The sequence below is a fragment of the Symsagittifera roscoffensis genome, chromosome 2 (genome assembly GCF_963678635.1).
Source record: "Symsagittifera roscoffensis chromosome 2, txSymRosc1.1, whole genome shotgun sequence".
Lineage (NCBI taxonomy): Eukaryota > Metazoa > Xenacoelomorpha > Acoela > Convolutidae > Symsagittifera > Symsagittifera roscoffensis.
This window is the reverse complement of record NC_087063.1, coordinates 41,726,316-41,743,973: the sequence shown is the minus strand read 5'-3', so window position 1 is coordinate 41,743,973 and position 17,658 is coordinate 41,726,316. Positions and strand designations below refer to the sequence as shown.

At 36.0% G+C, this 17,658-nt stretch overlaps 1 protein-coding gene across 1 annotated transcript in view; it reads right to left on the bottom strand.

Annotated features, from left to right (window-relative positions):
* The window catches only part of LOC134839459 (mucin-3B-like), a 101,429-nt gene extending 84,209 nt beyond the window's left edge, over positions 1-17,220 (bottom strand). Inside the window, exons 1-7 of the mRNA XM_063855012.1 lie at positions 16,951-17,220; positions 15,959-16,105; positions 9,534-9,653; positions 2,832-3,134; positions 1,683-1,997; positions 1,141-1,452; positions 261-575 (exon numbers count right to left, since the gene is read on the bottom strand). Of these exons, the coding sequence (XP_063711082.1) occupies positions 261-575; positions 1,141-1,452; positions 1,683-1,997; positions 2,832-3,134; positions 9,534-9,653; positions 15,959-16,105; positions 16,951-17,008 (1,570 nt within the window). The 5' untranslated portion in view covers positions 17,009-17,220. The remainder of the gene's footprint in view (positions 1-260; positions 576-1,140; positions 1,453-1,682; positions 1,998-2,831; positions 3,135-9,533; positions 9,654-15,958; positions 16,106-16,950) is intronic.
* Positions 17,221-17,658: the final 438 nt, after the last annotated feature.

Below are 17,658 nucleotides of genomic sequence, written 5' to 3'. Positions count from 1 at the left end.
AAACTGTGAGTCAGATCCTAAGGTGATCAAATTGCATGTTTTTAAACCCTATTTTTTAGCTGCAAATTAATTATCCAGTTTCAGGGACACTCAATGGATAAAGCCTAGCAATAGGTCATTTATTCCACGTAAACCAAAAAATTTATTCGCTCAAGTTTTTAAAAAGCCAACTTAGATAAGCTACAATTATATTAACAATGCGATGCAACTGATGGGTTGTGCCATATCAAGTACGTGATTGCATGATATTTTCAACTTACGTGTGCAAAAAGTGAACTGGTATACATCACTGTCAACTGTAGATGGATTGGAACAAGGCGTAGTGCCCGACCCTACTTCAGTCACAACATCGATCGTGTACTGGACACCGGGACTTAGACCAGTAATTTCAAGGTCACCAGCAGTGGTGAATGAACCCGTAGTTGCACGGTTGAACGTTGGACTGGAATCAGGCAAGATGGCAGTCACAGAGAATTTATCAAAATTGGAACTTCCAGGAGTTGAGACTCCACTTCCGTTGATGATGATGCTGGTGGTAGTTGAAACGACAGTAGCCAAAACTGGTACGTCTGGCTCTAAAATAGAAAACACAAATAGATAGAGACATATTTTGGTTTGAAATCTTTAAACCGTGAAAGCAGATCATATGTTCATTTTCAGAAATTTTATCGATAAGTATTAACGAACCATAATTTCCTGTTTGAAATCCTATTTAAAGTGTTTTTCAGTTTTATATTTTTATTCAGTTTTCTAATACTTAAATTTGCCCCAATTGCTTGAGTTAAAACCCCATTTAAAAAGCCAAATCAATTGTTGGCATATCAAACCGCTTGGTATATAATTGACACCAAGCCTTTGTTCTTTAATTAATGAATAGCAATTTTCATTCGAAATGACAAGAGCATTATCATTGGAATACTAAAACGAGTCCATAAATTTTAAAGATGTCGAAAGAAGTTCACCATGCTAAAAGACTAGACTCCAGTAAAAAGTCCGACTCCAAAGATCTGACTCCGACGAAAACTGATTTATTTAGGCCTAATGATAAGAATTGAATGCCTGCGCTGCCCTGAAACTATTCTGATTTATTTTTGCCCTGTTTTATTTACGTTCTCATTTTTTTCCGCCTTAAAAACTTACTCGTGCAAACATCTGTAACGTCTGTGGCAGTACTATTCGTCTCAACTGTGCACAAGGTCAGAACATTCACGAAGCTCAAGTCATAACTTGTTCCTGCTTCCAGATTTCCGATTGTCATCTTTGCGTTGTTGGCAGTGTCAGCTGGGAATGTAAACCCGGTGGGAGTTGGGGTGATTGTGGCCAGACTGTACTGACCCATGACTCCTCCGGTCACTGACACCGCAGTTGTCTGAGCGTTCACTTCAATGCTGTCATTTGTGGCTCCAACTACCTGACCACCTGCCAAATTGGTGAATTCAGGAGCACCAGGCGCTGAAGAAAAACAATTAGAATTTTAGACTAGTAAACTCAAATAAATAATCCATAATATTTATTGACCGAACATAAAAAATTGGTAGTTTGGAGAAAAGACATTTTGGAAAGAATTGAGTCCAATTCTCTTGCCTGTTTTCCGGGAACAGATTAAAACTCACCATCGGATCTGATTGTAGACGCCTTGCGCTTCGCAGGTTCCAAAATCAGTACAAAGGAAATCAACTTACGTGTGCAAACTGTAATCTGCTCAACAGCACTGTCTATTGAACTAGGATTCGCGCAAGGGGTGGTACCCGATCCCACTTCCGTCACAACATCAATAGTGTACTGGGTTCCCGAAGCCAGACCAGTTATTTCAAGGTCACCCGTGGTAGCGAAAGAACCAGTGACAGTACGATTGAATGCCGGGCTGGAATCGGGTGTGATTGCCGTTACGGAAAACTTGTCGAAGTTTGTAGCAGGGGAGGTCGTTATTCCAGAACCGTTGATCACAATTGTATTCAATGTCGAAACCGTAGTTGCAATTACTGGCTTGTCTGGGTCTGAAAAAAAAAGAGATTTTAAAACTTGCACGAGCTTTGTGATTTCAGCCGGCCAACTAATCACTCATCCGTGAGTTTCTGAACTCAAAAACAGTCAATTATACCAACGATATGATATGTTTACAAAAACAATAACTGCTGGATTTTGAACCTAGAAACTGCCAACAATTTCGTGTTCTAGCCACAAACTACGGTACCTAAAATATACAAAACTTAAAAAATTGTAAAATTTATAAATTTTGAGGCCATTTTTATCACACTGTGTTTCCGGTGAAAGTTTTGCACTCCAATTTTGCTTTTCAGTCAATTTTTACCCCTTATTTATTCATGCTTAGATCCGCGCTTTCCATTCCCTTGGAAAGCTATCGAGGAGATGAACAGATTGAAATGAACAATACTTACGTGCAGGGGCGGATTTAGGGGGAAGGGGGGCGGACGCCTCCCCCTCTCCTCAGGGATTCGACCCCTTGCCGACCCAAAAAGTCCCCCCTTTGGTACTTTTCAAGAAATCCATTTTTGGCCGACCGACGCTAAAATTTTTCTAAAGGCGCCTTCGGAGCCAATATATACTAATTTTGAGGGCTCGCGCCAAAAAAACGCAACTTTGTGGTCAAAATTTTCCAAAAAGTGCCAAAAGCGCCTTTTTTGGACTGTTTTTTCAAAATTTTGCCTGCGGCGCAGAAACTTTGGCTAAAACAGGGACTAAACTGTGCGTAGGGGGAGAGCTCGAAAAATCAATTCGGTCGACCTAAAAAAAAGGTCGGCAAAATTTCGAAATTTTTTTGAAAATCTGCCCCCTCTCGAGAAAATCCTAGATCCGCCCCTGCTGCTTACGTGTGCAGACATCCGCAACTGCAGTTTCTGCACTGTCAGTGGGCGAGCCACACAGTGTAAGTTCGTTCACAAATAGTAAATCATAGCTCGTTCCCGCTGTCAGTCCAGATACGGTCATGTCCACAGCTGGTGCTGCAGGGTCCGGAGCAGCAGTTCCGTCTGCCGAAGTTAGCTTATAGTTTCCCATCGTTCCCGTATTCTCGGCAGTTACTGGTGTCGTGACTGCAGCCACAACTATGCTGTTTATTGAGGTTCCGGTGATTTGTCCTCCTGCTAGATTGCTGAAGACTGGTTTTTCTGGCACTGAAAAATTAGATGGGTAACTGTCACCACTGAAAACACCTCCTAGCTGTCGCCAATGAACCGATTTCATTGCAACTGATTAAAATACCCGGCACAGTTGACACTTTTTTTGTAGAATTCACACAAATTGAGAAAATTGAATTACTAGGTTACTTTATCATTTCACTGGGAAACCAGAAAAAAATCCAACTTTAAAACTAAAAAAAGAGTTGCGCGTGAACAACTTTTAATACTTTTCTCGCAAACTTTATGATCCTGTGTTTGGCTTCAGAGAATCACAAGAACAAAACGGCGATGTGAAATGTAATATAGACAATTAGAAATCTGCTAAGGAGCTAAGGTAATCTAGAAACATGACGAAACTTTGAGTTTGAAGAAAAAAAACGTTAACACCAAAAGTCATGCGGAGCTTCGCGCCACTTGCGATACAACGAAAGTGTAGCATTGCAAGCCATCAAATAGACAGTGAGAAAAAAATAATTCAGTATAAAAATGAATTTTTTCGGAAAAACGAAAAACGCTCGGAAATACAATATCAGACGAGGAAAACAACCAATAGCAGCAAGAAAGTTTTTGGTATTTTCCGAGCGTTTATTAGGTCAACAAGACATGGTTAGACGTCAATTGATCCAAAAACAAAAATTGCCAAAGCAAATTGTTGTCATAAAAAGAATCAACAATTTTGTTAGAAAACTGTAAAATACAACCTCAGTAAAAACAAACGTGAAACAGAACAACAAGCATTAAACAAGCTTTTAGTATTTTCCGAGCGTTCAAAAAAACTGCACTTGGTCTTAAGCAAAAAAAATGCCAAATAGAAAAAATTTTAAATTTACTTAAACCGATGCAAAATATGTTCACTAACCGACAAAACAAGACCCAAAATCATTTAGGCCGAACAAAAATTCCAAATGAAACGGAAAAAAAAACAGTCATAATCGTAAATTTTAAAAAGTACAGGAGTCACTTGAGACTACAATAAAACCTGTTTACAGCGCAAAAAATTCGTGGTGGGCGTGGCAAATAAGCCGACAAAACATAAGTCGACGAAGTATAGTCCGACTAATCATTTTTCCCGGAAAATTTCAGTATCCGACTCTTGACAGAAACCAGGTCCAACTGGAAACCCAGGCGATTGGGTGCAAAGGCAACCGCCTTAGCTCCAGATCAAGTGGGAAGGGGCCTGGAGGTTGCCAAGAACTGATGAAAGCTGTATATGATCATGGTCCAAGAGAAAGATAGTAAGTGTTTGTAGATAGCTTTTTCAACTTTTTTCAACGTATTTTTTCAGCCTATTTTTGCTGAAAAAAAACTTCCTTCTTTATTTTTTTTCAATATTTTACAATACCATGTTTTCTTTGTTTTAAAAGTGTTGCGAAGCTCAGCTTGGCCTCTGTGTTAAACTTGCGATAGCAAGTGTCTTGTAATCGGGAACCTGGTTTTTTTCCCAAAAACAATTTTTCTTAATTATTTTTAACTGAAGTTGATGTTGCTCAACTTCAATTAAAAATAATTAAGAAAAGTTGTTTATGGGAAAAAAAATTTCGATTGAAATTTTCATCTCAGATTTAATTGGTGGGTAGTTTTTAAGATAACTGAAAAAATTTCGAAAAAAACTATCAAAATTCAAAAACTTAACTTAAGAAGATTCCCAAAATCGTGTTTCTCGATTGAATACCTAATTTGACAATTGTCACGGTAGTTTTCGAGTAGAGTGAAAAACTTCATAAACCGTCAGAGTTTCAAAACCGTCAGATTTGGCAGGATAGTTATATAGTAGAGTCTAAAAACGGTCACCAAAACCTATGATATCAGATTGGGCTGGATAGTTATATAGTAGAGACCAAAAAACGGTCAACAAAACATAAAATTGACATTTCCGAGAATGATATATTTTGAAAAAAAAAACTGGGCGTAGCCGCTTATGCAGAAAAGATTCACCTAATCTGTAATTTCCATTGAACCCTAAAACCCAGGTTTGGCAGAGTAGTTCTCGAGGAAAGCAGTTTCAAAAAACGATAAACAAATCAAAATTCTGACTCTTTCGAGGGGCATAAATTTGTTTAAAAAAGCATGGACGCAGTCAGGCATTCAAAGGATTTTCACAAAACCCTTTTTTGGATTGAACCAAAATCTCCGATATGGGAAGGTATTTTTGAAAAAATCATTAAATTTAGCAAAAAAACGCTAAAAAAAACAAAAAATTGTCTTTTCCGAGGACGATAACTTTTTATGAGAAAAAATTAGAGTTTGCACTAAGGCAAGGGAGCTTCCCACTGCCCGTTAGCTCCATTGAACCAACAAACTCAAGTTTGAGAGGTTAGTTTTTGAGAAAAATTAAAAAGATTCCAAAAACGGTGAAAAAAATCAAAAATTTGACTATTCCGAGGGCCATAGTTTTATGTGTAAAAAAAAGTTTGAGCGTAGCCACGTATAAATGGAGCTTTTCAAAACCGTTTTTTAAAATTGGACCCAATATTCGTTTTTTTTATTCCACCCAATATTCGAAGGCTGTAGACACAGGAGTAAAGCAAAAGGAGACCAGGGTAGTATGCAGGTACACAAAAAAGTAGGCGGTCTTTCTATGGATACTATTTTTTGAAAATCGGTACAAAGGTTTTTGAGAAAAAACTAAAGTGATAAAAATTCCCAAAGCGTCTAAAAAAATAAAACATAAAAAACCCAATACCGTACACTTTCAAAATACCTGTTTTATCAAACAGGAATTTTTGGAAAACATGCCAAGCAAAACATTTGAAATTCAGATTAGCAGCTGAACAAAACATACAAAGCGGAAACGAGGCCGACAATCTTTGAGCAGACACAGGTTGAGCCGAAAAAATAACTGATTTTTTAAAAAGTTTGTAGTCCCGCCTGAAACTACCCTGTAGTAACTAGTACCCGCCCAGTAGTTAAATTTGAAGTTTCATGAAACTGAGCATGTCAGCTAAAGAACATGTCAAGTGAAGAGTGTATCAAGTGATTCAACTGACTTTTTAATTTAGTTGTTAAAACAAAAAAAAGTCTACATTCCGATTTTATAACGCTTGCTAATCGCAAGCGTAATTATATCAACTAGAGGCAGTAATGACTTTAGAACATATACTTTGTCATGGCTGATTTGGAACAGAAACTCCACACACCAGAATCCAAAGTTCGACCATATTTGAGCTCAATTTACAATAAGCTTCAGGTCATTGATTGAAAAATCAACAATAGGTCATTTTTTTAAAAAAAATTAGTTCAAGATCAATTGAGTTTAGTTTTCTCTTTAGTAGAGTTTTTTCCATTCCTGGAAGCACGTTTTGGCCATGCAATGCCTCAATTGGATTGATGACACATCGTGCCTTGTGATGTGAGAAACATGTCACTCAATTTACTGGCTCGGTTTTCGACGGCAACAAGCAGCACTCACACAAGTTTGAATTGCGCACTTGCCAGCACAACTTGGGTTGAAAGAGGAACCCAGGGCTACAAAGGAACGATAGAGGAAGATACGCAATTCTACACTGGTGGTCCCAGAGAGGCTGCAAGTGTGAGTGAGAAACAGAGACTCTACTAGTGGAAAACACCACAGGCAGAGCAAACAACGGCGTCGAAGGTAACTGATGAAATTGGAAAAGCATGTGGAACTCCAGGAGCGTCTGGTGTTGAAGAAGCTTGTGGAACGCGAGGAGATTGCCGAACTGGAGAGGTTTGTGGATCTGACAGATCAGAGATTAAGATAGCAGGAAGTGTAGAAGTAGAAGGGAACTCCTTGGCAGTGGAGCTGGCAGTCAGGGAGGAAAGAGATAGAGGGATCCGATATCCCTATTTGACTGGACATCTATGTGAGGACCATCAGTCTACTTAGTGTTGCAGCAAATGTTCAAATCAAGAGTTCGAACGTTTGACACGAACATTCGAGCGTTCATTTGAATGTTGAACTTCCCAAAATTTCTGAGAGGTAATTTTTTTCCACAAAAAACTGGAACCTGCGCAAAAAAATTAATGAAATATTCAATTTCGAGTCACGTAGTTAATAAATACCAATTATCACACATGAATATTTGCATATCAACATGCTCCCCAGATAACAAACTGCGTTTTTTTGTTACCACATCACCAACTGTACTAAAAACACGCTCTGATGGTGTGCTCGATCGTTTTCCAACCAATTAGAGAGCAATATGCGTGAAATGCAATTATTCACACTCACATGACAACTTTGTTGTAGAATAATCTATATTCGAATGATGAACTTAGCATTCGAATGTCAATCTCGCGAATGAACGTTCGAACTATTGTTGCAACACTAAGTCTATTTACGTGGCCAGCTTTTGGAAAAGACCCTTAAGGCTGACAATAGAACAGGAAGGTGTGAAGAAGGTGTGCCAGCATTGACAGTGTTGAGAGAAGAAATATGTAATCTGTAATCCCCGAGATAGCGAGTGAGATCACTGGGTTAAAACACGTGGAGATGGGAGAAGACCTATGACGAGTTTTGGGGCTCAAAATAGAAAGAAACAATAGTTCCAGTGAAATAGCTCAGATGAATAAACACCCAGACAAACTTCAGCTGCGTGATAGGCGACAAGAAAGAACGCAGGGAGCTGAAAGCAAAAATTTACGACGAACGTGATTGGTGAGGATGATAATATTTGACGTGAAACCAACAAGAGTCCATAGAGGAGAATGTGAATAACTCATTGTCATGGAACTAATGGGCGCCCAATGCGAGCGATGTCTGATATGTAACAGATATGCCTTTATATGACCGACTACATTTTTTAACGTCTTCCTGCCAGAAAGATAAAGCATGGACACAGCTTGGAAACTTCAACTCTAAGTTAATCAGAGGTCTGTTTGCTTGCCGCACGCTATGGTAAAACCTTCAAACTTCTATTTTCGAGCAAAAGAGGCAACCACATAAATACTAAGATAGCCGATTGCTGTGTAAGTAGCACAGAATGCTCCAACGATATTCTTAAAAAACTACAAAAATAAACTTATTTTATTTGGTGTCATGGTTTTAGGTGTGGTGTATTGAAACGATCTATCTGATCGAAAGCCCAGAATTCAGTTAGATTCAAAATTCAGAATCTAGTAAAGAAGGCATATAGGCATACCCAAAACAGCACTAAAATTGAAAACTTAATTTAATGGAGGAAAACTCAGGGCTTGAATAAAAGTTAAACGGCGAATCCTTCCAAAAAAAGCCTACTCGGGTGCTTTTTTAGCTCGAAATTAGACTAAAAGTCATTAACTAAAAGTCGAAATTAGACAAAAAGTCAAATAATGTTCAAATCACGACTGAAAGGGCTTTTTTATGATATAACACTCCTCGCCATATTTCGAAGATTATTTGCGGTACCTAATTTTGTGAGTTAGAAGATAGGAGGAACTAGAAAAATACTTAGAACCTTATGAAATTAGCCATAATTGACTACAGTTGTCTTCGATGACAAACAAAACAAAAAAACTTTAATATGATTTATCACTATCCTCGTTTTGATAATTATTTATGGTACCTGATTCTGCGATGAAACAAAAATGAAACACAGAGGTGAAGCTGAGCTTTGCACCACTTGGGATACAAAAAACAAGAAAGAAGTTGAAAAAAAACTCGAAAATGTCCAAAAAAAATAGATCTACTAGATCTATCAGAACGAATAAGGCTAGGTTTGGATAACAAACGCGCCAGGATAATAGAATGCAAAATAAGCATTCAAAGAAAAAACTTACCAAGCTGCAATAAAACCGAAAATGCATTAGCAGAAACTCTTACAGCCGAAACAAAATGAAGATTTATAAAAATTTATTATTCACACACCTCAAAACACACACACGCAAAAAAAAAACTTTATTAGCAGGTCAAATAAAACAATATGCGGCCAAAAACAAGCCAAAAAATATATAGGTCAAAAAATACTACGCTGAAAACAAAGGCAAAAGGTAAAAACACAAAAAAGCGAAAAAAAAATTAACACTAATAAAATGCTATTAAGTTCCCCTCACCTTCGAAACACAAACATGCAAAAAAATTCATTGGTCGAACGATATAACGCAATATGAGGCCACTAAGCCACTATAATATAGGTCGAAAACTATCCAGCCAAAAAAAAAGAAGAACTAAAAAGCTAAATTTGGACAAATCGACTTAGTAAAATTACAGCCAACATTTAAAAATAGGACAAATATTTAAAATGCTAACATGCACTTTACCGAAGCATGGCAGCATTTTAGAAGTGGTAAATTTGTTGGTAAGAGGCCTGTGAACAAAGTTATTTACGGGAAAAAAGTCTAGTACTCGATTGCAATACCCTTGCTTATCGCAAGGGTAAAGAAAACACCCGAAAACGGTTTCTCTCCACTTTCAGTGGTGGAAACAAAAATCTACTACAAACGATTCCGACTTACAAGTACAGAAGGTAAGATTGACGTTTGAAGTTTGTGTGTTGTCGGAAGAATTCGTGCTCGTGATCTGGAAAGTGTACTGGGTGGCGGCCGGACTGGCTGACATGATCTGTTTGATGGCCACTGTGAAACAAAAACAGATTAAGATTAATTATGATTAAAAACATGAAAAAACTTGAAATAACAGAGCTGCTTCTATTGGCATGAGTGTATAAAACTCTCAATAAATACATTGGTGTCTCGAGGATCAAGGATTTATGCTCGTTTGTTTACGGCTCAAGCAATTCCCCTAAAGATGAGCACTAACATCTAGATATATTATATAGAGGTTAAAGCTCCAATTAAATAAACCGCTCAAATGTGGTTATTTCCAGCGTGAGAAATCGGTTTTAAAAATTATTACACAGACGCTAAACGGAACTTTGTATTATCGATACTCTACGAAATAAAATTAATAAGTACATAGCAAATTATGCCAGCAAAAAATTTGGAATATTCCTATGATTGATTGTATTGGTTAAACTGAATGATTTGAAATAAATGAGCCTTCACAGAACAAAGCCGACAAAAATAAGCCGATAGAAGAAAAAGTTTTTTTTTGGAGCAAATAAAATGCAGATCCCGTCTAGACTCAAGCCCAGGCCTTTGTTTTCTCAGGCATCAGCGTTAGCTCAATGCTACATGAGCAAAATAAGTATTTGAACTTCAATTTATTAAACGGCAAGTTGAGTTTTATGAGCGAACTCTATGATCAAAGTTTTTTGATCGAAAAAGCATAAAGTTCCAAAACAACACTCTTGCTTGTCGGCAGGGTGAACAACACCAGCAGACGGACAAATCAAGCCGAAAAAAATATTGAAAAAATTCAGACTTTTTAAAGTTATCAAGTCCCACTCACCCTCAAAACAAACACAAAAAACTTTTTTCGCTCGTCGAAGGAGGCAAAATTCGGTCAAAAGCCGATATAAAACAGGCCGAAACCTATCAAGCCGAAAAAAAAAGAAAATTCAAAACAAGATATGAAATCGAGTTGATAAAATTACTAAATACAAAAAAAATTCGAACAGGGCAGATATTAAGAAAGCCAATAAGACAAAAAATATCTGTAGCGGTAAATTGCTTGCTGAGAGGCTTCAATTAAAAAAAGTCCAATGAAAAAAGTCCTGTGAACAAAGTTCTTTACGGCGAAAACGTCTAGTACCCGATTGCAATACCCTTGCTTATCGCAAGAGTAAAAGTTAATAAATCCCCTTGTCCTCAAAACACACAGACACTCAAAAACTTTGTTTTCTCTTCAAAAAAACAACATGAGGCCACTACGCCGATATAATATAGGCCAAAACATATTAAGCCCATAAAAGGGGTAAAAAGCCGAAAAAAGTCCCTCTCACCCTCCAAACACAGAAAAGCACACGCAAACTTTTTCGCTCGTCAAAGAGACGCATAATGAGGCCAATAAACCGATATGATATAGAGCGAAACTTATCAATTCGAAAAAAAGGAAAAAATGGCCGAAAAAAATGTTTTCATGAAAAACTTGAACTATGATTTCATATTGAGTTTTCTTAGCATTTTGTGCGATCCAGAGATGAGCATTAAAAAAAACAATTCCGTTGAAACTACTCAAAATTAATTCACAAAGCCGGGAAAAGATAGGCCTAAATCCTTTGGGCTGAATAGAGTTTAAAGCAAAAAAAAAGAAAACATACGAAGTCAAGGTTAATAAAATTACAAACAGCAGAGGTGAATCAGAAAACTAAGCAATATAATGTGAAAAAAAACTAAATAAAAAACAATTGTAACTAAGCCTACAAAACATAAGCAGACAATAATAAGCCAACAGTTTATTTTAAAACGGATCATTTGCCATTTAAAAAAAAGTCCTGTAAAATTTGAACTCAAAACCTTTGCCCTCCCAGATGCATTCTGTACCTCCAGACAAAAAAGTGTGCCGGAGACGCGAAGAAATTTGAACTCATTATGAAGTGAACCTAAATTTACTATTTCTAATTTTGACCATTCTGTTAACAAAGTTATTTACAGAAAAAAGTCTAGTACCCGATTGCAATGCCCTAGCTTATCGCAAGGGTGAGACTACGAATAAATTAAAAAGAAATCAAATTCTCAAAAAAAGATTGTGCACATGAGATTTAACCAGGGACCAGTGTTTTGACGTACAATAAAAAAAAATCATATAAGAAATAATCGTATAATCCGACTATCGGATAGGGTATATTCGTAAATTTTAGCTTTCGTAGGAAAACGTATAATCGCATAACTTGAGATCAAAATCCTAACTCAATTATGGAAAAACTCTAGTACCCGATTACAATGCCCTTGCTTATCGCAAGGGTAAGACTACAAATAAATTAAAAAGAAATTAAGTTCTTTAAAAAAGATTGTGCGGATGAGATTTAACCAGGGACCAGTGTTTTGGCATACAACCAAAAATCATTTAGAGAATAATCATATAATCCGACTATCGTAAAATGTATAATCGTATTTTTTAGCTTTCGTAGGAAAACGTATAATCGTATAACTTGAGATCAAAATCCTAACTCAATTACGGAAAAAACTGTAGTACCCGATTACAATGCCCTTGCTTATCGCAAGGGTAAGACTACAAATAAATTTAAAAGAAATTAATTTCTTTAAGAAAAGATTGTGCAGATGAGATTTAACCACGGACCAGTGTTTTGGCATACAACAAAAAATCATTTAGAGAATAATCGTATAATCCGACTATCGTACAATGTATAATCGTATATTTTAGCTTTCGTAGGAAAACGTCTAATCGTTTAACTTGAGATCAAAATGCTAACACAAAATCCCAACTCAACGTTGTTAAGATTGCTTTGCTGCTCGATTATATTTTTTGTCGAAAAGCTTTTGGGGCTACAAAAAAAACAGTTCAAATTGGACTTGAGCCGTCCATATGGGGGCTATTCTCATACGCGATAAACTCGAGGGTGAAGAATCAATTGCCATTCAAATAAAATGAAGTATAAAGCAATATTTTGCATCTTTCATAACGAAACTCTGGAAATATAAAATTTGTTCCAACTCGACTTCGGTCAGTGACAATTTCCAAATTTTGCATATTTCTGCCGTTTTTATATTCGGCCAATATCAATATTAAATCCTTGGAAACGTTACTTTCTTTCAGATTTTCACAATTCTTTCCAAATTTTAGATTACTGAAATCTGATTGGCTGATTTTTATTTTCGAGCATTCGGTCCTTCGCATACGCGGGATTCCATCCGTCTATATATCAATCCACTTTACAGTATTCAACGAAAAAATCATTGTCTCACAAAAAATAGAAGTCAATAATCGTTTCAAATAATCGTATAATTTAACGTATAAATCTGATTCTCGCATAATATTATATCCTATAAGGGGTTTTGGTTTTTTCGTAAAATTTGTAGATCGTATAACGCATACAAAACATTGCCAGGGAGCGCTAAAGTTTGAATCATTTGCTTTTACAACTGCGCAATACCGCAATGCTGTGCTCCGATTAGCAGGCAGCAATAATTTTGCGTTGATAAAGCGAATATGGTAAATGATATTAAACCCCCAAATAAAATTGGAGCAGTATACAGATAACGAAATGGAACACAAATGTTGCAAAAAAATGCGCTGATGAAAAAGTTAGATAACATATTCTAAAGGACATACATTTTCTCAACAGGTTAAAATACATGAAATACAAATACATGTTTTAGTTGGTACTACTTTGGCGTATAATCTATTCCCCACTGTAAATTAGTCTGACAAACTCAAACTAATCTGAAAACGCTGTAATTTAGTCTGAAAAAGAACGGTGTTTTCAGACTCAAGACAAAAATTCAATCCCAACACAAAAATAAGATTGTCCAAAGATTTTTTAGAAGTCAATTAATGGCAGGAAGCCTGCTAGTATCGCAACATTCTCAGCGGTGTCCTAGCACCGTTACTCGAAGCACCTGAAATCTGACTAAAATCCGTCTGCGAAGAGTTGATATAAAAACTTCTCTAAATATCGGTGAACTCAAAATGTTTTCATTAATAATGTGTTGTTTCCCCAGATAGTCTTCTTTTAACAGAAAAAGAACTAGAAAAAAAAACAAAAACGCATGACGGAACAAATTCAACAATTTTTAACAAAAAAAATCAACTTATTGAAAATTTGAAGTTAATAAATTTGATCAAAAAGACAAAAGTTCCATATCTTGAACTTGAAGTTCCATATTAAGTAGCTGTTCTGTTTCATCCTATATCGATTCGAAAATTCTGAAAAAGAAGTATGTGGAGCCCGAGTCAAAAAGCAAACAAGTGAAAAACCACTAAAACCGAAAAAAAAACGGTTTCATCGTTTTGCAGTTAGCAATTATTTTCATGCCTGTTCTTATCAGCGTTGTTTCAAATCAGCAAAAAAAATTTTTTAATTGCATGAATTTTTGGAGTCTTTCACGAGATCAAAAATGGAGAAAAAATCAATCGTGTAGGCAAAAAATGAATATTGTTTTTTTAAATTTTTGCTATCGGAAGAAATCATATTTTCAGATTATAAAAAAATTGTAAAAAAAAATGCCTAAAATTTATACTCAGAGAGAAGAAGGCTAGAGCTAGAAGAATGGCCGCGTATCAAAAGTAAATAGTACAGAAACATAAAATGAAAAAACACGCATATTAGAGAAATATTAACTATCATAACATTGAACTTAAATTACAAGCATAAATTTGAAAATTACAAAAAATGTGTTCATATGCTTTAAACTTGCAAATCACTTTTTAAATTGCTTAAACAGAGGAGAAGCTCAGCTTCGCACCACTTGCGATACAATTATGAATGTTATGAAAATCAAACGGAAAAAAATTCTAAAAATCTTTTTTGTCAAAAAAATTGCAACAACCGCCCGAAATATCAGAAACAGAAATGCCTGCACCATGAACCAATAGAAACTCTACAAACAGCTTTGAGAAAGCTATAGAGAAGCCAAGTTTTCAAAAAAATCCCTTTCTGAGAAACTAAGCAGAGAACTTATAAGAAATGTCAAGTCCTTTTACTATCAGAGCGCACACACGAGCACAAAAACTTTTTTCGGATGTAACGACGCAATAAGAGGGCACTAAGTCGATATTAATTATGCCGAAATTTATAAGCTGATGAGAAAAACGAGAAAAAGAAAAAAGTGAAATTTTAACAAGTCGAGCAGGTTCAATTACAACCAATGCGAAAAGCAAATTTCGATTCGGCTGGATTTTTAAAATAATATTGATAACGCTTAAGGTCCTTTGGAATATTCCTATGATTAATTGGATTGAATAAAATAAATGATCCTTTACAAAACAAAGCCGACAAAAATAAGCAGATTGAGGAAATCGTTGTTTTTGCTGCAAATAAAATACAGATCTCGTCTAGACTCAAGATCAGGCCTTTGTCTTCTCAAGCATCAGTGTTAGCTCAATTCTAGATAAGCAAAATAAGTCTTTGATCTTCAATTTAAAATACTGCAAGTTGAGTTTGATGAGCGAACTCTATGAACAAAGTTTTTTTTGACCGAAAAAGCATAAAATTCGATAACTACACTGACGAACCTTTGGTACTATATTAAGACCTGCGTTTTTGGCTGGCCGTCCCTAACCATTTTCTAAAGGCGCTTTCAGTGCTAATATATACTAATATTGAGGAAATAGCGACGTTATCTTTAGTCAAACTTTCCAAAAAGAGTCTAAAAACGTTTTTTTTTCTGGCCATTTTTTTCAAAAAAATTGCCCGTGGCGCAAAAAAAAATAAAAATTGGGTTTTATAGCAATTTCAGAGAGATAGGAAGATCAACATGGTCGACCTAAAAATAGGTGGACAAAATTTGCGAAATGTTTTTTGAAATTCCTAATTCTACCCCCTCGATAAAAACCTATCCGCCCCTGGTTGAGACTTATTCAGTCTAAGTTAAGCAACATAGGACAAATAACCCGATACAAGCTTCGCAGAGTGCCATTTAAACAGATAAAATTTCTCTTATGAAAACCTACGGTACAGGATTTTTTTCAATGAAAACTAATCCCATCAGTACCATTTGACACTAGTTGGTCGAAACCGAACAAAAAAGTTAATTCACTTTCAAAATAATGTAATAAATTTAACAGTAATCTAGAGCACATTGGTAGTTTGATAACGTCCGACAGGGTTGGCAAATTGTATGTTATTTTCGAAAAATAACAACAGTTAATTGTTGAAAAAAAAATATGTTATTTATGTTAAATTGTAAAATAATTCAACCATTTAAGAAATAGGTTAGATCATGGTTAGAAATCATAAATACCATTGTAAGTTAAATTGAATGCTAAATAACAATGCTAAGTAACTTCCCAACCCTGACGTCCGGAAAGAAAAATCGCGATGGATAGTCTTTAGCCAAGGAAGTAATAGCTTTTCTACCTGTGAAGTTCTCGTTAGCCACACCCCCGTGCAGAGTACAGGCGGATACGCAGTCTATCTGGTTGAAATCATACTGGGCGCCGTCCAGCTGCACTGTGATGTCGGCTGTCGTTCGGGAGACGTAGCTCAGATTGGCCACCGCAGAGCCTTAAATGCAATACAATTCCCCACTTTTAGTTCACATCGCTTTTTGATACCCTTCTCTTCGATTCGAGGTGGAATAAGGCTCAATTTTTGGCTACTACGCAATTGCACAGAACTTAAGCAAAACGAACTTAAGATTTGATTTATACTAAGAATCAAACCAACTATTCAAGCAACTAATGAGCATTTTTGTAGGGTTAAAGAGAACATGGCAGACTGTACTTGGCGGACAGTTCAGCATAGCGCTGCAACCTGGAGAATTGAAGATAAAATTATCTAAAACGTTCTGTCTGGGTATTTTGATATCTCCCGGATAATTTGTCAAGGCATAATCGTCCCGGACACAAAACCCGAGACATTTATGGTTACATTCGTGGACTCGTACAGATCTGAACTTTTCGCCGCACAAAACTAGTTTGTGATAAAAAAATAATAATTTCGCCCATCTACAAGAAATTTTGGGAAAAATCGCACAATGAAGAAAAAGTATGCTCAAATTTGATGTCACAAAAAAATTTTTTGACGCATTTCTTAATTGCAGGAAAAACTGCATAAACGGACCAAAACGATCTTTAGAGGCTTATAATTTTCAGAAGCCACTACAGCTCTGCAACTTGAATATGTTGGCTAAAACGAGCATAGACGAGCATGCGAAATTGCGATTTTTGAAAACTCTGCAATTTCATAACCCATCTCAGCTTTGCATAATTTTCACCAGCAGCTTAAAGCCGTGTATACAATACCTCTATTAACAACTTCATTTCAGAAAATGATGAAAAATTTGAAGTCACAGTTGAAGTTTAATTATATACCCACACAAAAAGATTAAAAAAAACTAACAATCTTACCCGAAGCAGATGACATCAGTAGCTGGAGAACGATTATTGAGGACAAAAAGGGGGTCATTTTTGGTAGTGCCTTGGGGACTAAACAATCCCCCGCAGGGTTATCGCTAATTACAGAGAACAAGTTAATACTCTTGCGTTAATCAAAAAATAGGAAGAGCTAGTTCAGTTTTATTTCTGCAATGTTGGTTTATTCACAAAATAACAAAAATTCGATTTTACTGCTAATCTTTAGACCAAAGAAGCGCGAAGCATTAAATAAACACGGTTCAAGAAACATTCAAAATCAGTTAATATCTAAAATTAATCAGCATACTTTTCAGACAATTATTTAACGTTCAATTATTTTCATCAATACTTGAGTCGTAGTCATTTTTTATTAACCAATTCTTTGCGGATGAAATTATGCAAAAAACGTTGAATCAAATTTGCGCTAAAACTTTGAGTGGCCCAATTAAGCATAATTAGATAAGACAAACGAGCGTGCTGCAGCCAAAACATTATATCTCACTGACGCAGTTGGAACCTCAATCATAAACAAAATAAGGCAAAATAACGACTACAATTAAAACAAGGATAGCACGGAATGGTTTGACCACTTTATTTATGTAAAGAAATCCAAACATCATAAAAACAAAAAAACGAATTTCATTTATTCAATTTTCTTCATGTTGTTTTTTTCCAATAAAAGTCAATCGAATGCTTTAATGA